Below are 20,761 nucleotides of genomic sequence, written 5' to 3'. Positions count from 1 at the left end.
CTGCTTGACTCAATCTGCAATAATTACAGGAAGTACAGGCTCTGTAAAACAGTTTGTGATTAGAAGAACTTTTCTGTTTTTTATGAAGAAAAAGGATTGTCTTAAAGAAATACAGCTAAAATCTGTATTCTGTGTTAATCGCAAAATTTTGCTTTTTAATTGTTTCTAATAATGTTGTCATATTTGCACAAATATCTAAGATATTTTCGCATGTTGACAAAACACTGGCTCTCATTCAAAGTAATAAGAAAGTGTTTCTACTAAAAACAAAAGAACAGAGACCATACAGAGTTGATGTTTTGTGAGGATCTTGAAGATGGAAAGTTATTCCATAATTAAAGACGAATGGCTCTTTCTCTTCAATTTAAAGATCACGTAACCTCACATCACTGAATCAATGGATTTTGATGTAGGTTACGTCTCACACTTTTGTCTAACTTGTTGCAGATGCAAAAGAATCTGTGAGGATTGTTCATGTCTTGATGCACCAGGATTAATTTGGTCACTCACCTGTCATGAGATACTGATAGACTATTGTTGTTTTCTCATCTACTGCTTCTGACTTTTCTTTGCTGGACACAAATGTAAAGCTAGGATTTGTTGATTTTTATGGGTCTGAGGTTGTTTTTTTAATAAGGATTATGTAAATTTTGAGGGGTTTTTAGTGAGATAACTGTTTACAGAGTAAAGTTTTTTGACGTGTTAATTTATTTTTAAGATTTAATCCAAATGCAACTTGACCTTACTGGGTTGTCCTTACAGTCCTGCTAAAGTTAGTAAATGTTACAAATATTGGAGGTTTTGGATTGCAGTCTACTGTAAGTTAGTTTGTAATCAGCCCATGATCATCTCTAATTGGTGACCATCAGGTCTGGTTCTGAAAAATCAGACCATTTTTCTGTTCATTAAATGCATCACAACTTAAAAAAACTCCAACCATTTTCAGTCTGTAAAGGCATCAACTGAAAACGTGCGCAAGAATACGATTAAAAATTAAGTAAAGGATTGTGACCTATAGACACAGTTGGTAACACCGTTGCCTTGCAGCCAGAAGGTCATGAGTTTGAATCCCAGCCTGGGATGCATACGTTGGTTCTAATCTAGCTTCTTCACACAGCTGACATCACTGTTAGGCTAATTGGTCTCTATAAATTGTCTTTTGGTGTGTGTGTGTGTGTGTGTGTGTGTGTGCGTGTGTGTGCGTGTACATAATTGTTTGCCCCGTGTGTGTCTGTGTTGCCCTGTGATGAACTGGCAACCTCTCAGCCAATGACCGCCTGAGGTAGGCACCAGGCCAATCCATGACCCAAATAGATGATGAATGGATGGATTGTGACATATGCTCTGATACTTAACCTGTGGCACTTTCTTTTTTCATTTTTTATGTATTATTGTCTACACCCATAAGTGTGTTAGGTCAGTAGAACGGTAAAAACTTTGAAGCTGGAAGTGTAACTTATGCTTTCTTTTATTTTCTGTTTCTGCTCTTCTCGGTGATCCACAAAACCCCTTGGCATGCTGGGATGTATTTGTGTATATTTTACGGCATTTTAAAGAGAAGCTACGCTCAGACATGACGTCAAATTATTCAATAATTTAATAACGTAGAAAAACCACAACTTTTCAGAGTGATAACTGAACTGACTGACTAGATATTGCAAGCATTACATTTTTAGGAGATGACATTTCTCCTTTTGTTTTTAATCATTTCTCAATTCTCATTTTAATAATTTTGACTAAATATGTGTAATAGTTAAAAGCACAACAACATCATCTTTATTGGAAGTAAGGTTTTTTTGTGTGTTTGGAATCCACACTTCATTTTTCATAAACATCCATTCATACCCTACCTGCCTCAGGTTGGAAGTGACCACCGAAGGGACCTTGCTGGGATGAATGGAGGTCTTTCATTCCGGCCATCAAGCCTCCTTTATTTCCTCAAATATTCCCGTCGCTGCTCTCTCTCTCTCTCCCCATGCGTACCCCCTCCTCCCTCCGTACCCTTCCCACCTTGAGGCCTTCCCCCGTGTGCCTAACGCATGAGACCGTCTATTCATGCCCAGCGGACACTGCCTGTCTGAGTCGGGCTCACATGTAGAGACATACCTGGGCCTATTCGCTGCCTTTCAGTCATCTGAGCTGAAGGAGTACATTGTGCTGAAGCCTCAGCCACCAGCGTTGCCTGGAGACACATCAGACGTTCATGCGCTATGCTTTGTGTTCGGTGTTGTCTGCTTGTAATCAGTGAATTCTGATTGAAATATTTGCGGTGAAGGATGTTTCCTGACAGTTTTACCCCCCATGTGTGCATGTTTGTTGACTTTAGACAGCAGATTGCCTACTTTTACACTTCAGTTTAGATCTATTTCCACTTGTTTTGTGGATTTAGTTTTGGCTGATAACGATCTCATAGTGAAAAGGAGTGCTGAATTGACCTAAATCATTTCTTTTTTTATAAATGCAGACATAAATGTACCGAACTCTAAATTTGTTTGATAACTCTCCACCAGTACAGCACACTGAAATTCACCAGGAGCTTCACAAACTTGGTCAAAAACAATGTGAAAACAACACAACCTTAATTTGTAGAAAGTTGGAATTAGGAGTATAAAAGGCAACGTATGAGGCAGCGTGATGTCGTTTAGAGCACAAAGTATAGAATTAGGATGAATAGATCCGCCCTTATGAATCGGGCACATTGTCACCGATAGCCGATCCAGAACTTTTTTCAACACTGGGACCGATGCAGCTATTAATTCAAGATCAGTGCTTCTGTAATTAATATCAGATATTAATATCAGCCCAATTTTTTATATCACTGCATCCCTAAATACAGATTTAGTTCTATAAGGATGCAGTTAGGTCAAAGCATATTCATCCGTTACGTTAGCCCAATCAAAGACCGGATCTAATTTCAATTTTGACTATGTGGCAAGACTCTTAAAGTGCCGTTCATGTGACCCGTCTGTTCTGTCCAACTGTTCTTGAGCTATTTTTTTGCAAAGCGGCATAGAGAAACATTTTAGTCTCTAGACATAAACCGAAGGAAATGCAGCTGCAGTTTTTTTTCCCTTCCTTTTCATTTCACATTTCGAAAAACCAAGCACGTTTTTTTCCTTCCACTTCACAATCATGTTCTACTTCATGTTGGTCTGTCCCATAAAAATCCTACTGAAACACATTGATTTCTATAGCAATTTTGTCAAAATATCAAAACAAGTTCAGGGGCTGTAATTACACAAAAGAACGGCATGGCAGGCTCTGTTTTGTCTTCTCTTGGTTTGTTAGTTTTCATAGCCTTCCTCGTCGATGTTGAGACCACATGGACTCGTCTGATTATAAGTGGCTGTGGTTTTTGGAGCCATGCTGATTAGTGTGTGGCTTTGATTTAACCAGTTGATCTCCGCTCTACGGCTGCGGCATGCAGGAGGGTTTTAGTGGAGATGTTCTGCTGGTTTGTGGATTACTCCTTTGGTGGAGTAATCCAACATTTTTACACTTGCACAGCTGCAACCTTTGACCTTTTCTCTCCATATTTGCGTACAGAAAACTGCGATTCCATTACAAATGTGTGTAAATCTTTGTGTTCTGCTAATGTAAAAAAAAAAACAAAACAATAACACAATTTCATAAATGCTTTGTTTTCATTAAATAAGATATTTAATTAAAATCGCGGCAGATGTAAACAGTTACTTGAGACATAGTCATAATTCAGCCGTGGCACAATCGCTCACCATCAGTAGATGGCGTCTTTTTCAGCCAAGCCCCTTTTTCTCGAGAACGACTGCGTATGCGATGTCTTGGGGAAATCGTAGTCGGCAACTTTATGGAAGACGTTATAGTGACACAACTTTTTATGAACTGTGTGCTGTGTGAGAAAAACATCCTTTTCCTACCACTTCCTGTGGTCTTCTTTGTCCTTTTCGCCAGCGCCAACGTCCGGCTGTTCGTATCATGACTTGTGAGATGTGAAAAAAGTGTTGGATACGGCTGATCCTCATCCTCATCCTAGAGCAAAGACTTTTAATTGAAAAATGTAAAAAATAAAATAAATTTAAATTGTCTTGTTTCCATTAAGCAAATTTATTTTCAGAATTTCGATTTGCACAACTTCGTGGCTAGTAGGAATGCAGCTGTAACCTGCTGAGTAGAGTAAATCAAAGTGGGTGTGCACTCCCGAGCAGATTTGGTAAATAATGAAATTACTTTTTCGTGGCGTTCTGGTTGACCTCGGTTGCAGTTAACTGAGCATAAATCTTTCTAAGAGTGGCTCAGCTTCAGGAGTCAGAAACTGTGGATCTTATTGATTAGCTTTCTTCTAACTTTATCTGTTATGTGTTGATTTTTTATTTTTATTTTTTAAGTTTACCTCTGCTGCTCCTTCTAATTCGCCATTAATGACGCTTTGAAATCGATGGGCTTTATCTGCCAATAATGTGACTCAAGACAGTACAATTATAAAGTGAGGCAGATTTGTCCAACAGTTTTAAGAGTCTACTTTAAAGTTGCTTCTCGTTTTCACCCTGTCTTTTCGCTGACCCCTGTCAGTCGAGCCGTTAAGGCTCGCTCGCCTGCACAGCGCTGTTTGCTGATGAGGAGTATTTTTGAAGTTGTAGCTTCGCTCCAAGATACCAGAGGCTTCTTTTTTCAGCAGCTCACAATAAAACAATAGACTGACAGTTTCAGTGTAATGAACCCCACGTGTCTTCCTTCACAAAATATATTTTACCATTTCAGCTGCTTGGTTTTAATCTCTTTTCTGGTCTCTGTGTACCTCTTGGTGTTCCTTTCATGAATTTACTGGGTCTTTTTTTTCCCCTCTTAAATCTTTGTGGCTTTGTGAGATGATTCCAATTAGCTATGCATCCCACTTTGTTGTGACGATCTTAGCAGGTGTTGCAGTGAGTGTTTTATTCCCTTATTAACCCGTCAGTCTTATTTTGTGGAAGAGAAACTATTGGTTTTGTTTTTACACATCATGAACACGTACGGCACAGTTTATAAGCCTTTGTTTTGACTTCTTCAGGATCATTTTTCATTTCTGTTGTTCAATGTTGTCCAGTGAAACCGAGAAGCTTCAGAAATGTAATCATCTGATTACGGACTTTGTCCACTTTGTCCATCGGCGCAGACGTGTAGCTCTCGGATGTGTCCTAGTTAAAGCCGACTCATTTCAGGGTTCAAGCACTCATGTTGGACGCATAAGGTCAAGCTCACTCAAAGTGACTCTTGATCTTTTTTTGTTTTTTTCTTTTTGGCTTGAGGCCTGTTAACAGCATTTTCTCGTCAAAGAATCTTAGTCAACTGGGCCATTCTAGCTTTGATTTATATCTGGCTGTATGATTGGGGTTGTTGTCCTGCTCATAGGTATCTCAAGCCTTTTGCTTGAGGCACCACAAGCAAAAATTAATGGTTTTGCTCCATCCATCTTTCCATTAATGCTGTGTCTCCGATTAATGCTCTCCTTGCATGACTTTTACATTAAGGTGGCTGTCAAGGTCAGATCGCAGTTGGCTTCTTTCCCTTAGTGGGCGATGGATAGACTAGTGCTCAGTAAGATATGTTCATATTGGGACTCTTTATGGTAATTAGGTGTTCAGAGTAAACTTTTTAGATAATCTTTGATGAAAGAAATACACCAGAAATGTATTTATTATTTTTCTTGCACTTCATGGTTGTCCAGTAATTTGTGTAGGGCTATTATGTAAAATCCAAGAGGAGACCAGTGATGTTTGAGGTCGTAACAGGACAAGAGGTTTTGAATACTTATGTAAGTCACTGTATATCACCACAGAATTATTAATTACACAAATTTATTTAAGTTTTGTAATATGTCTTGATTCGGACCTTGACGCTGGCTTAACACTCTTTCAAAGCTCGTGTTAGAACAAACTGTGCATAGGTTCTGGGTGGAGTCTCTGGGCTGTCAAAGTAAAGATGTTTATGGATACGTTCACAGAGAAAGCTTTAGGGAATACTGCCTATGTTCTCTTGGAACATGCCTAAGTAACACGGTTGTTACGCTAAAATGCATATTAGACATCCATAAAACATATTTCTCCTGTACAAAGAGAGGACAGATACACACACATACATATGCACACATGTACACACAGGCTGTTTCGGCATGCTGCAGCCTGCATCGTTTCTCATGCGTTTCATCCAGACACTCTTCTCCGCTCTCGAACAGGTAACGTCCTCCCGCTAACGCGAGTCAGGATTTTATCCTTCCACAATAGCAGCTGTGTATCTGTTCTCACCTGCCAGCGGCCCCAGCCAATCACAAGCTCCTAACTCCACCTCATCAGCTGTCTGCGAGGAAACGACGACTCAAATACCAGCCTGCAGGAATTTGGTTCGACCAATTACAGACTCCAAAGACGGTTGACATGCGTTCACTCCTGTGCTTACTGTCTGACAGAAGAGCTGTGTACTTTGGCTGACGTAATGAAGCCACACTTTTTCTCGAGTGGTGTCGAACATAATGGTGCAATATTTTAGTAGTAAAGGATATGTTGTCTATGGATGCTACTTTGAAAGGATTGTAAACACCGTTGTGCAGTTATGAAATATGAAATATGTTTACATAAGTCATATAATATTACCAGTATCAATTTATTGGCAAATTTTTACACATTTGCACAAAGTGCAGATGCAAAAATGCTAAAATGCAGGCTGTTAATTAAACACAGTAACAGGATGTATCACTGTTATATTAATGTGTTTAATATTCAGTTTCCAGTTTTGTAAAGGTTTCACTTGACAATACATTTATGAAGTCATTTCTTTAGAAATGGACAGATTATGAATTGAAAATAATTGAGATATTGTAAGTTTGATTCTAGCCACTGAGTGAATGTGTTTATTATTTTAAAACAAATTCAAAGAGTTTGTGAATTTAGGTTTTTAAGATCATGTTAGCATCTTCTACTAGCAGTTACCACTGCTACTGTTTCTAAAACAGCAGCCTCACTGTTTACATTTTTTTTCAAACATTCATCTTCATATTAGGAGCTAATGCAACTTCACACTGTGTGAGAGTAGTCAGTCATTATTTTAAACCAAATACGAAGTGTTTAGCATCTTTTGCTAGCATTTAGCACTACTAGCATTTTTTTTAAAAACGTAGCATAAGTGTGTTTTATACAGGGAATTTAGCTGCTTAAGTGAGATATTTTCAAAACGCTCCCATTATTTCCAAAACAACTATTTTTCAGGGCAGAGTTGAATAGCTCCAAATAATAAAAGAATGACTTTGCTAATAAATAAATTGAGCCTTTCTGTTGCTGGAGTCTCACTTTAAATGTTGGCGCCTAAATGAACATTCAGTTATTTTTTTCATTTACTAACAACTTCCACCCTGTTAGTGCAAACTGTTAGCAATTCGCTAGCCCCTTAGCACCTAATGACAGGAATAGAATCAGACTCTTGAGTTTCTGATCACTTTAAATATCCTTCTTAAAACAGAACTTTGTCTGCAGGTGCCTAGGAGTACTAATACCTTTAAACTGTCTATAAACTTAATGACTAAAGAAATTATGTTTTTGATTTTCATTTGTGCCACTTTTGTTATGCACCCTGTCTGCATTTAACAGGTCAAGTTTGCACTAACAACCACCCAAACATCCAAATGTCAAAATGTTGATTATTTGTTTAAACCGATAAAGAAGATGATACATGCAAGAAATGGGGAATACCTTCTATAGCTGACTCATGTGTTTCTGTCTTCTGCAGGGGGACATCCAGCAGCTCCTGATTGTTGCTGATCCCAAAGCGGCGTATGACTACTGTGACCATTACAGCCCAGACTGTGACACACCGCACAGGGATTCGCTTCAGGCCCAGGCGCCGGACGAAGAGGTCAGCCAACAGGCAGAGCTCCTTATTAAACCAACCCTTCCAGTAAATTGTACAGCTGCACTTAGCAAGTTTTATTTTTTTTTAGTAATCAAGTATTACATCGATTATTCTGATGATTAATCAATTAAGAAATTTGGCATATTCTGTAGATTTTTCATTTAACTATTTGAGCGTATTTAATGTTTAAAAAACTACATATAAATAATTAATTCAATTATTTTTTCAGAAACTAATCATGTTATTGCCAAAAATGTAATAATGTATCATTCCTCTAATGCACCTTTGTTGATTTGCCACAAAGGATAAATATAATACTAATCCATCTGTTATTCAATTAAATGATTAATAATTGGATATCAAAAGCTTTATATGACATTTTTAAAGCTAAAATTAAGCCACTTAAGGAATTCGAGGTAGAACATATTTGCTGACAGGTTTTTTTTTTTCTTAAATGCAAAAATGTACATATTTTTTGTCAAGTTTTGACTTGATTACTACTCTGAATGTGTTTTCCTTTGAGTGCATCACTATTATTTTAATCAAAACACTCCAGTTAACTGTCAGTCAATTATTTAGTTAGTTGAAAATCACACTCGTACATCTGTGGTTCCTGTGTTTGGAAACCATTCCATACAGTCAAATTTGTCATTATTTTGAACAAATAATAGGTGTAGAAACCATCCTTCCAGTAGCTGTCTGGAAACACACAGCTACAGATGGGGGAGAATCATCCACGGCTTTTAAAACCGTAAATCGACACCCGTTACCGGTTCCATGCTAGGCCACGACTTGCAGGAAGAGAAATACCTCAGAGCTGCACGTCACTGAGATGGCGCGCCGTTTGCTACGAGGCTCACCTTTTGTTTTGCAGCTGCTTCCAGTGAGAAAAGTTCCATGACGAGATCGCTCGAATGCAGCTGGTAATTTTGGTTCTGAGGGGTTTTTTATGAGCCTTTTTAACACTCCCTCTGCTCATGTTTGTAGGTTCAGACCAACACAGCAGGTTTCAGCTGTTGTTTAGTTTTCCAATTCATGTTTTGGTTGTCTATCTGTAAATCTGAACTGTAAAACGAGTACAGACGAATTGTGACATTGTGCTGTTTTGTTAATTAGCATTAAGGCAGTCTTTATTTGCTTTTTGGGTTAACGTCTCCATTTTATCGTAATGCATAAAATGTAATTTGGAACTTTTTTCCTAAACACAAAACTTAATGGCTTCAAGTGTTTGAACTTGTAACCTGCTGAAGATGATGCATACCGCATTATCTTCTCGCTGAAATAACGTTCTGCATTTTTAATGCTTTTGCTAGAAACTAAAACCCGCCCACTCTTCTTCTTCTTCTTCTTTTTTTTCCCATATCTTCTCTGCCGTTCTCGACCGCTCCAGTACATTACTGACGATATAGATTACAGACAGTTCTATGAATACTCTGAAGGACCAACAGACTCCGTCCCCACTGACGAATACTCTGAAAAACAGGTAAATAGAACAACAAAAAGTGAAAAGAAAAGCTGTTTTTGTTTGTTGTCTTTCTCCGTTCCCCTGTTCGTCTCAGAGTTGTGACTACATGTGCGCTCAGTGTTACAAAAATCACACTGTGTATTTTACACAAAAAAAAGAGTTTGAGTAAGCGCTCCACTATATTGTCTCACTGTCAAAAGTCACATACATAGCTGGATTATGAATGTGTGTGTGTTTGTCTCCTGACAGTGTAGAAGTGGAGGAGTGAATCTGAGTGTACATGCAGACACACACACTGTTTGTCCTTCTGTCTGATTTGTCTTTGCTGATTCTACCTGCTTCAAGTGTGCTTTTGCATTTCAGCACGTCTTTAAAAATAATGTAACCGTAACAGAATATCAGCTGGATTGTATATAATTTAGGAAAATGCAGCTAATTTGACTTCCACGCCAAACCTAATACCTACATTATTTCCAAAGATGTGCTGAAAGTGCTTGTTACATGTTTCACAGTTTGTTTGCTACTTCAAACAGTTTTGAAGACGCAGTAGATCTAAGAAGTGTTCACCTCTTTGACCCTAATATGCATTTTTTCTGAAGTTAAACAATGAAATCATGGTGGAAAAATAGAGACAGGTTTTCAAATCTTATGGCTGTCTAATCTTATGCTATATATATGTACTTAAAGTAGCATATGACCACCTAGCTGCATAAGTGTGCAAACCATCAGTCTGAAACTTGTTTGCCTTTTGATTCAGTTTGATTCAGTTTTCCACCATGTTGGTGTGCATCTTGGATTTGGCTCTTGTTGGTTTGGATGAATACTTGGCGTCATTGTCTTGATGGAAAGTTAAATCATTCTTCATCTCTATTCTAGCAGAGACCTTGTGCTTTTGGGTAAAAAGTGACTGGCATTTGGATCCGATCACAATTTTATCCATCTTTAAAGAAAATGATGTTGTTTCTGTTTGGTTTCAGCAGCCCCTTATAACATGTTCTGCCACGACATTATTGGAGATTTTAGTCAGATTTTTATGTTTTCTGTATATGACTTTTCCTAAACAGGAAATATTCAAGCCTGGGAGAAAAAAAATGTACAGAGAATGTTGGAGATTATTTTCATAACTATAGCACAACCAGTGTTTGTGCCAGCGTTTTTGTTTCGCCCAATTAATTACCAGTCATTTTTGGACTCTTCTCCTGACTGATACCTTTGTATAAATCATAGAAATCCTGGTTTGCATGCTTAGACTGAGCTACAACGTAGCTTTCTTAGCTTCCTGTATCTAATGTATAGCTTAGTGTTTTTAGCTGAGTAGAAAATTTGAGAAAATTCTTACAAGAACACTTAAAATTAATTTCAGGTTCATCTGATTTACTATTACCAACAGCAGAAGTATTCAAAACAACTTGCCTTTCTTTGCATTTAACACTGCAGCATACACAGATGCAACTGCAAACATCACAGCAGTGACCCAGCTATGACGCGGCTTTAACATGCTTCAGTTTAATAAATATGAACAAAAGCAAAACAAGATGGCAGCTTAACGTTCCCAATCCTGATGCAGCAGATCACTGTGAATTCCATGTACACATTATTCAGAACAAGAGCGGATAACAAGCAAGACATACTTCACCTTTATATCCTCAGATGTAGGCATGCATGGATTGTTTTTAAATTTGTCAACACTTTACAGCTTTACGTTAACCGTTTTCTCTCTCTCAGTTTAATTTTGCATAATATATTTTCTAATAAAGCTGGAAAAGTTTTTGAAGGGGTTTACCATGATCTGTTATGTTCCACCTAGCATTTAACTAGGGGTGTGCACTTATAGATCTACTGTGTGTACTTTATATAAATCCTTTGTGTCACTTAATCTTCCCTCCCTTTGATTTTTGAACAGGTTCGGCCGATGCGCAAATTTTTTTACGGACTCATAATGAGTCTGTGCACGAGTTGCTGTTGCTGTTATGTGTTTGTTTGTCTTGATTTGTCTTTGTCGCCGTCAGCTCTTACAGAGAAACAAACGTAGTGTCTCCACGAAAAAGAAGACGGCCAAAAAGTCTCCCAGTAAAACTAAGCATAAGCCCTTTAAGCCGACCTCCAATAAATCCCCGGCTAAAATGTTTCTCCACAACAAGAAGATGACGTGGGGCTACCAGGCCACAGCGCCGGCGCGACCCAGAGGCAGTTCTAGGGTAAACGTTTGTCTCCCTGGAAAAAGAACCGAATCCGATCAAGATTTGCCCTGAACGACGAAGGGAGAATCTATGATGGCGGATGTAGAGTTCCCCTAACCTCTCCTCTGTAGATGTAGCCTAGAGTGTAGTGAACTCGAGAGGACCCTCCCTCGATCGACCTCTGGTACGAGCCTTGTTGTAACCCAGATTCTTCTTTCCTTTTCTTCCAACATGACTCAGCTAAACAATGTAGAGGGAGATTACTATACAGACAATGACTACGGGACTCTAGATGGTACTCAGACTCAGTCGCCTCTTGCCACGAGCGGACCAAGTGAGGTAATTTTGTTTTCTTCCTTCTCGATCTGCATTTCCAAGTAAAAGCCACTGTTTGGTGTTCTGGGACGTTTGACCCGTTTGATGGAGCACCTGGTATGACATGATAAAGACACAACCATTCAATTGAATTAAAGTGTCTGGAGGCCTGGTATGTAGCTGAACTTGTGATGGACGTGGGATATGTCAAGCAGCACTTAATAGTGACAATTTATATTCTCCACTGGATACTAGAGAAGATAACACATGCACTATGTGAAAATGTGTTAAAAGCCTTAAAATAATTTTATTGCAGTAGAATAATCTCAAACCTGAAACAATTGGAGAAATTTGATGTTAGTCTCAGTTACATCTTCAGCTGCACCAAACCTTTTGGGGAACCTTTTTACCCCCTCGCCTATGGGGGCGCTGCACCAAGAACCACTAAAGAGAATGACACAAAAAACCTCTGAAGAAGACACTGATCGCAACTTCCTTCTTCAAGAAAAGTAAACAAAAGTGGATTGACACCAAATTTTAGTGATTGTATTATTTTTGTTTTGTCTTTGGCAAAAGACCACTTAGCCATTTCTCCAGCCAGCTCTTGATTTTCATGTCCATTTTGGTTGTAATTACCCAGAATGCCCTGCTGTGTTATCCGCTTCCTGCTTCCGGGTGATGTCTGGTTCACTTGCATTCAGATGCGGATTCAAATCGCACCAGAGGTCACTTCAACCGAACCAAGAGCTCGACTTGTTCCCTTTTTTGGTCCCCATCAGAGATTCAGTTGCGATTTCCCACCTCCCCAAATGAACCGGATTTTCCAGGCAAACGAACTAAAGCGGACTAAACAGGGATGGCATGAACACACCCTTTATCAGTGAGGAAAAAATAAGTACTGGTGGCACGTACCTCTGTTGTTAATACTTTCATTGGTACAGAAATGAGTCCATTTCAGGTTAACGTCATTCTACTGCAATAAAAGATAAATATAAGGTTTTTCCACCACATCTTCACAGGTGACAACAACCAAATACATCCTCATCTGTTTTCCTTCTAGCTTACGTTTTTCTACGGCAAGCAGTTTTGTCGACACATAACGCTTCATGTTTTAATCTGATCTGAGAAATTCTATGTGAATAGGTGAGACGTTGTAGACCAGTCATCAAAAATGAAATGATTTGCTATTCACTTTGTACTGTCTGTTGTTCTGGACAGTCTAAGTGCACCTTCAACTAAAGGAAACCTCAGAATGTGGAAATAGATAATGTTCTGTGGCCTTATAAATAACTCAAGAATGAAAGAGGCCAACATATTCCCCCTCGTTGTCCATCACACAGTTTGATTAATAGTTCTGCTAATTATTTCAAATAGAACTGTGATCAACAGACTGAAAATCCTCTCACGGCCTGCTATGATCGCGCTTTTGCTGCCTCATTGTTTGGCAAATTAGATGTGATTATGCCGGGTATTTAAAATGAATTATTGGGCAGGAAGGATTACTGCCAACAAGTGTGTAATCGCATCTGCTTTGCTGCGCTGCAAGGTTAAAGCCACAGTGATCACCATTTGGAATGTGTGAGAGAGAGAGAAAGTTCTGCCAAGTCACTGTGGTTACAGTAAGTCTATGCCAGACACAGAGATCATGAGGCAACTTTAAAGGCTGCTAAAACACACTCATCACAATGATTCACTGGGTGTCAAATCCTGACGTCTTGATGCAACATCACGGATTGATTTGATGCGTTTGCAAATTTTTGAGAGAGCGATCCGAGGCATCAGGCAGCCTTTCTTTCTGCAGTCGGCACAAAAATGGCTGCATGACGAGAAAGTAAACGGCTGTTCCTCTTGTCAACCAAGCCACCAATTGGAACGGTGGACAAAAGTGATGTTAGCACTTTATTTATTATTACAAAGCCAACCAACCTTTACTAATATTATATTATTCAAAAATTAAGTGTTATCATTGTCATGATTTCATTTTTTGTTGCCTAATATCTATGTAGTTTGCTTTTGTCACATTTACAGTGCCTTGCAAAGGTTTTCATACCCAGTGGACATATTCTAGGATGCTACAGTAACAAACTTTAAGGCATTTTAATGGCATTTTGTGTGATTAAGCCAACACAGAGCTCTGCGTAATTGTAAAACAGAAGGAGAAAGATTCTCCCAAGTTTTGTACCCAAAAATAGAATGGCATTTCAGTCCCCTTTACTCTAATGCAGATAAATAAAATCCAGTGGAAATCGAGTGTCTTTGGATGTCACCCGTTTAGTGAATAGTGCGTAGTTCAGACGTCCTGTAAAGGCGTCGAAGTTTTGTTGGGAAACATTAGTGAACAAACAGAATCATGAAAACCAAGGAACACAAATGACAGGGATGCTAAAAGAGGAAACGAGGTCACAGCAACCCAACCAAACAGCCACAGCTACGGCCAATGAACTGGTTTAAATCAAAAACTGTTTTATGTTAGAATGGCCAAAGTTCAGATCTAGATCCAAATAAGAATCATAAACGTTGATATTTTTGAAATGTTTTGGATGCAGTCTTTCAAATATAGTTCATTTATTTAGTGCTGTTTCACAATAAATGTCATCTGAAGACATCTTACTGAACTTGAACAATCTTCCAAAGAAGAATCGGGAGTTGTTCTTGGCTTTAGTTGTGTCAAGCTGAGACATAAAAGAAAGACTAAGAGAATTAAAGAGGGGATGAATATTTAAAAAAATAAATTTAAAACTCTATCCTTTTTAACTTCTCTTTTTGCTCAGCAAATTGTCATGCACTACCTTGTGTTGGTCTATCACAAAAAAAAAAAAATCCAAAACAATGACTTTTGTGGTTCATGGGATATGGATTCCTTTGCATTCGACTGTGAAAGTAATTATGGCCTCAGTTTCATAACTAACAACCTTATCTCTTTATTAGTTGCTGATTGTTAACTTTCTCCTTCTTCGCTTGTGTAACAATGGGAAGGCTGTAAAGGAGGATTTTATCAGGGCGCACGTCACCGAAGCCCCTACTCTGGAGCCCGGCACCGTGTTGGAAACAGGGGACAACTCGGAGACCGGTGCGGAAGCATATGACTTTAAGGAGTATGACCTGAACGAGTATGACTTGGGCAAGTTAGACAACAAGTATGACTATGGGACATACGATGAGTACGGCCCCCTCCCATCTAAAGCCCCGACAGCCTATGATGAGGAAGTGGGGCCTGGGGTCGCAGCCGAAACCGACTTTTCTGAAAGTACAGTAAGTATCGCACCCCGACCACGCCGACGGAGGGGTGTGTGCATGAACGGCATGGCAAGAGGACTCCCTCTGTCTCCCAGTGCATGGACTTCTTTTGGCTTGGTTTGGGCAATATGTCATTGACGTGTTGAGTGTGGAGTAGTTCAGTGTTGCTGTTTCTGTTGTTCGATTTGAAACTATTACAGAAAACATGCATGCATCTGTCTGTTAAAAAGAATCAAAACATATGTATTAGCTAATTATACTCTTCCGTTTTGCTTTATCCTATAGAAACATTCAGTCACACTTCATCTGTCCACACACAACCTACAATCAGTGGATGTCGGCCCAACCTACACCACGCCCATAAATACCTAGGAAAGCCCACTGCCCCTCCCCACCCACTCATCTCTCAGCACTTGGACCCAATCCCTCCCTCTTCTCCTCTGCTATTTTAACAAGCAGCCTGTAACATGTAGTCCCCTTTGTTCACTGCAGACAACCGTTAAATCATTGGCAGTGCCTGCGCAGCACACGCACGCGCTTTATTGGATACACGATGTTGGGGTTTATTGCCTTCGCTTTCTGCCAAAAGTTTTGGGCTCGGCTTTCACCAAGCAGTACAATATATAATTTACCTTGATAATAAACACGTAGGCCAGCATCCCTTCACTCTGCGTTTAGTCAGGGTTAGATAATCTTTGTGTTTCATGAATCTCAAATTGTGTTTCAGAATTTGAAATCAAGATGACCAATTGCCATCCAGACTTTTTTTAAGAGCTACTCTTTTGTGTAGAAGCTACAAACCAGATGCTAACTTTAGCATCTTTAGAGTGCTAATCATTAGCCAGTCGTTGCAGTCTCACAGTGCCCCCAAATTATTGTTTTGCAACAGTTTCTTATTTTTTTACTACGAACCTAAAATGCTGCCACAAAAAACATTTTAAAAGTGATAGTGGTTTCTTTTTTGCTTCACCAGCAAACTTCATCAACACAGCTAGCTAGCTCAGGAGCTACTTCCCTTTATGCTTCAGAATAAAAGTCACAAACATAGATACAGCAGGGTGTCGAGCTCAAGGCATTCCCTTACTAAACCTCTAATGTTTAAGTATTTGTGTCCTTGTGTGTCTGTAAATATCTATTTAGAACATTTTAGCTCGTGTTTATTTGGCTTTTGGGTTTACCAGCATCATGCAATGACAACTTTACCTCATTTCAAGCCTTCAAGTCTGATGTGTGTTCTTTCTTTTCAAGACTAACATTTCGTTTCATCTCCCTGTAGAGTCGGGTGCCTTTGTGTTGTACGTGATTCCTCTACTGATTATTGAATGAAACTTTCTACTTAAAAATGCTTCTTGGATATTTTTACCTGCTATGTAAACAATGCTTTCTTTTTGGTGCTGCGTCTACAGGTTGCTGGTTCACAAGCAGCCTTCGGACAGAAGGGCGAGAAGGGCGAGCCGGCTGTGATCGAACCTGTAAGGCCCAACATGTCTAAAAACATGCTAATGCTATGATCTGTGCTAAATAACTTTGTCTTTGTGATAGAGACATCAGGTTTTACTGTGAAATTACATATAGTGATACACATACCTCAACAAAAAATATGGATTAAATATCTTCGAAATTTAAGTTTTCAGGTTCTGTTTGAAAAAATAAATAAATAAATAAATAAATAAATTACACCATTTTTTTGATGAGAGTGACGGAAATATAGCCAAGCCATATAAACTGATAGCTGATGGCCCCTTAAAAGAGATAAACCAGGTGTCTTTTTTTTATAAGCATGGGACAAATGTAGGAGGTTTATTTCAGCAACTGGTGAGGGAGGGGCAGCAATGCATAACTCTATACGTTTGCTCTATCTTTATCAGTCAATCAATCAAATTTTATTTGTATAGCACATTTCAGCAGCAAGGCATTTCAAAGTGCTTTACATAATTAAAATAAAAACAGCATGTGACACTGAATAAACAGTGAGAAAGAGAGACATTTTGAAAAAGATTTAAAAAAAGATAAAAACATTAAAACCAGCACCTCTTTTAGGACTTCAGTTAAACGTCGTTTAACTGGGACTCAAACCCTCTGGGACTTTAGTCAAAAACACCGTTTGACAAGGACTCCAACCTCTAGGTTTTTAGTTGAAACGCCGTCAACTGGGCATCTAAACCCTGTAGGACTTTAGTTAAACGTCGTTTAACTGGGACGTTTCCTGGAGGGCTTTATATCATTAAAACGTAAACAGTGAGAAAAAGAAATAAAAAGAAATTAATAAATAGATAAAAACTTAAGATAAAAACATTAAAAACATCGAAGACATCAAAACCCACACTCTAACCCTAAGTTAGCCATAAGCAACTCTAAACAGGTGGGTTTTAAGTTGAGATTTAAAGGCTCTCAGTGTTTCAGCTGTCTTACAGTTTTCTGGGAGTTTATTCCAAATCTGTGGTGCATAGAAACTGAATGCTGCTTCTCCTCGATGGTTCTGGTTCTGGGGATGCAGAGCAGACCAGAACCAGAAGATCTGAGGGGTCTAGACGGTTGGTACAGCAATAACAGATCTTTAATGTGTTGTGGTGCTAAACCGTTCAGTGATTTATAAACTAACAACAGTAGTTTATGGTCTTTGAAGCAACATTAACAGAATTTCAGCTGTTTTAATACAGGAACATTTTACAAAATTTTGGATACGTAGATTTTTCCTTACAGTTTCCACTGAGAATCTGAATTATTCTTGTAATAATGGACGCTCCACAAAGCAAAATGTGTGTTTTTCGCGTCTCTTAGGGCATGCTGATTGAGGGACCACCAGGACCACCCGGCCCATCAGTAAGTGTGGCGTAAAAACAAAAGTCAGTATAAATATATGTGGGATTTGACGAGAAGGTAGTAATACTCACTTATATTTGTGTTTTAGGGTCTTCCGGGACCATCAGGCCTTCAGGGACCCCCGGGCCCTGCTGGAGATCCTGGTGACAGAGTGAGCAAACCTGTCCGAATCATTTCTATTTCCAGTGCAGCATCATGTGTATTATTTGTTTGTTGATTAAAAGTGTTGGTTTTTAAGTTTTAACTGCACTTAGTAACTCCATAACAAAAATCGAGACGTTTCGAAAAGGTTTGTATTCAAGGTATTTATACCTGAAGGGAGTTCATAAGCCCACTTTGCAACTCTATAAAAGTTTAAACTAAAATCATTAAGCAACTTAAAAATTAATGAGATAAAGTCAATAAAACCTCTTTTTAAAAGTAAGTAAATATTTTTAGTTTTTCATAGCTGCATTTTACTTGAATATTGAAGCGTTATATTTTCCAATACAGATAAATTACAGATCAGTTTTGAAAGTAAAATATTGAATCAGTTTTTTAGTTTTGAAACAAGATGTTAACTTGTATGAGCTGAAATCTTTTTGTTATTTTCACCAAACAAAAAAACCCTCCAAATTTCCTAGAAAAAAAAAAAAGAACATATTGATTCTGGTGATGCGACTAAACGCATCTGGCTGTTAAATACTGTCTCTTTTTAGGCTTTTGCTCCAATCCACCGTCATACTTCTCACTTCCACACACGGACAACACATCCTTGCTGCTCTGCAAGGATGTTGGTTTTGGACCAAAAACTGTTTGGCCTGCAGAGGGACAGGCAAAGCTCAGGCCTGGTGGAGGGGGCGGGGTCTTATAATATGTAGATTTAATATAGGGCACACATCCAGTATTACAGCTGTGTTGCCTTCCATACGTTGGGACGGTTCTCAAACACCTGTGGAGAGTTTTGTTTTTTGTTTTTTGTTTTTTCTGAGCGATGTTGAAGGCATAAGGTCGTTTTATCTCTTTATCTCAGCAATTGTAAGGAACAATTGTTATAAATAAAAGGTATAATAATATCAGCCATTGGGACATTTAAATATTCTAGCTAACACACAACACAAGAATAGAAAGAAGGATATACATTTTTCCCCCACATTTTTTAAACTCTAAACATTTGAAGAAGTATTGATTCAATACGTCTAGAGAAGGGTCAGATTTATATTTGTTTTTTTATTTTTTACAAAGAGGACAATGCATAACAGATCATTTCAAAAATCATTCAAAACATAAGTGCAGTTTTCGTGATCTAGAACTGTTGATTTAATAGTTTTTAGTTCCAAATCCAAGAGTTCGTACAGTTGGACCAGAGATGAACTGATCGATTTTTATTAATTTGATTTCGTCTCCTCTTCGACATCAGGGTCCTCCCGGCCGCGCCGGTCTCCCCGGTGCCGACGGCTTACCGGGACCTCCAGGTACCATGCTGATGCTCCCAGTAAGTCCACCACAAAAGAAACCCACGTCGTCCATCCTTTGGTCCCATCGCTCATATAGCGTACCGAGCCGTTTGCGTTTGTGTGTGCCGAACAGTTTCGTTTCGGTGGGGACGGCGAGAAGGGTCCGGTGGTGTCGGCCCAAGAAGCCCAAGCACAGGCCATCCTCTCCCAGGCCAGGGTGAGTGAAAACCTGCAGACTGTCATCTGCATCCGCTTCTCTTTACACAGAGGACGGAGGGGGGGTAGAGGTGTTTGGATGGGGGTTTGTTGGGGAAACAGAAGGGGGTTGCCCTGTGTTTTGTTGACTTTGTGAGGCTAAAAGAAGACTTGCTGAGAACGGGCTGAAGAGCAGCAAAATAAAGAGCCACTTTGAACAGATGCTCATGCAGGAGAGACCGCTAAAAATACAACTTGCTATATTTGGGTGGGGTAAAGTAACAGCTGGAGAAAATGGGGGAAAAGCGCGACAGAGTTGAATAAGATGTAAATTCAGTGAATTATCCAATTAGTTAACATAAGATTTTTGAAATATTTAAATTGCAAAACTAATTTCAATTATTTTTTACCTTGTGTAGTAAACCAAACAGACACCATATGTATGAAATTAACTCAGTCGTAACTCAGTTTTTGTGAATCACCATGGAGCTAAAACATAAGAAGGTGTCCTCCACATTTGCCTCATTAAAAAACATTAAACGCTAAGATTTTTGGATAGAGTGTTTCCTCCTTTCATTGTCTAGATAAGCAAGTCTGCTCTTCTAGTAAAAGACGCTCAACGCAAAACACAGGTTGTTTGTTTCTAGCATTTGTGCATTTTAGTTGCTCAGTAAAAATAAGCCTCATAAATATTTCTTAAAAAGCGTCCATCTGCATCAAGCACCTGTGCCAGGGGTCAAATTTGTAACATTCTTGAGCGGTGGTCAGGGGGGTGGGCTCCAAAATGGCCCCCAGGCTACGCTATGCATTTCTTGATGAGCAAAATTCCCGAATAAAATGTCTCAACAATGCAAAACAGCCAAAAGTAGTTAGAAATGTTTATGTCTAGATGTTAAAGGAAACATGCTTGGTTCTTCTAAAAGTCTGCTCACCTGCAGAAAAAGTGAAAACAACAAATCTTTAAATGTAAATCAATATTTAAAAAGATCATCAACTAATCCTGTTTTCTGTTACATCTGAGAACTGAAGTGCTGCTTTCATTTCGATATTTTCTCTTTCTTTCACATACATTTTAATTTTTTTTTTCCTTTTTGTCTAACACAGTTTCAAAATGAATATCTTGGTGTTGTCTCTGTTTGTGGCCTGCAGCTGGCGATGCGGGGACCTCCTGGGCCGATGGGTTTGACTGGAAGATCTGGACCGGTGGTGAGGCTCTCATTCTTTAAATTTTGCTTTTCACAAATTGACCCGTG

General features: G+C 38.9%; 1 protein-coding gene across 3 annotated transcripts in view; it reads left to right on the top strand.

Annotated features, from left to right (window-relative positions):
- The window catches only part of col11a1a (collagen, type XI, alpha 1a), a 100,919-nt gene that overhangs the window by 12,427 nt on the left and 67,731 nt on the right, over positions 1 to 20,761 (top strand). Inside the window, exons 5-14 of one of the 3 annotated variants that reach the window (XM_015005677.2) lie at positions 7,735 to 7,860; positions 9,248 to 9,340; positions 11,743 to 11,841; positions 14,794 to 15,069; positions 16,461 to 16,526; positions 17,836 to 17,877; positions 17,966 to 18,028; positions 19,277 to 19,351; positions 19,447 to 19,530; positions 20,658 to 20,714. In XM_015005677.2, the coding sequence (XP_014861163.1) occupies positions 7,735 to 7,860; positions 9,248 to 9,340; positions 11,743 to 11,841; positions 14,794 to 15,069; positions 16,461 to 16,526; positions 17,836 to 17,877; positions 17,966 to 18,028; positions 19,277 to 19,351; positions 19,447 to 19,530; positions 20,658 to 20,714 (981 nt within the window). Of the gene's footprint in view, positions 1 to 7,734; positions 7,861 to 9,247; positions 9,341 to 11,331; positions 11,521 to 11,742; positions 11,842 to 14,793; positions 15,070 to 16,460; positions 16,527 to 17,835; positions 17,878 to 17,965; positions 18,029 to 19,276; positions 19,352 to 19,446; positions 19,531 to 20,657; positions 20,715 to 20,761 lie in introns of all 3 variants that reach the window. The other 2 variants (XM_088001199.1, XM_015005680.2) reach the window with 2 other exon arrangements.

Source organism: Poecilia mexicana, unplaced genomic scaffold, assembly GCF_051168715.1.
Source record: "Poecilia mexicana isolate PSO_F unplaced genomic scaffold, ASM5116871v1 scaffold_20, whole genome shotgun sequence".
In the NCBI taxonomy this organism is placed as follows: Eukaryota; Metazoa; Chordata; class Actinopteri; order Cyprinodontiformes; family Poeciliidae; genus Poecilia; species Poecilia mexicana.
The sequence above is the reverse complement of the archived record's forward strand: the minus strand, read 5'-3'. Positions and strand labels throughout refer to the sequence as shown.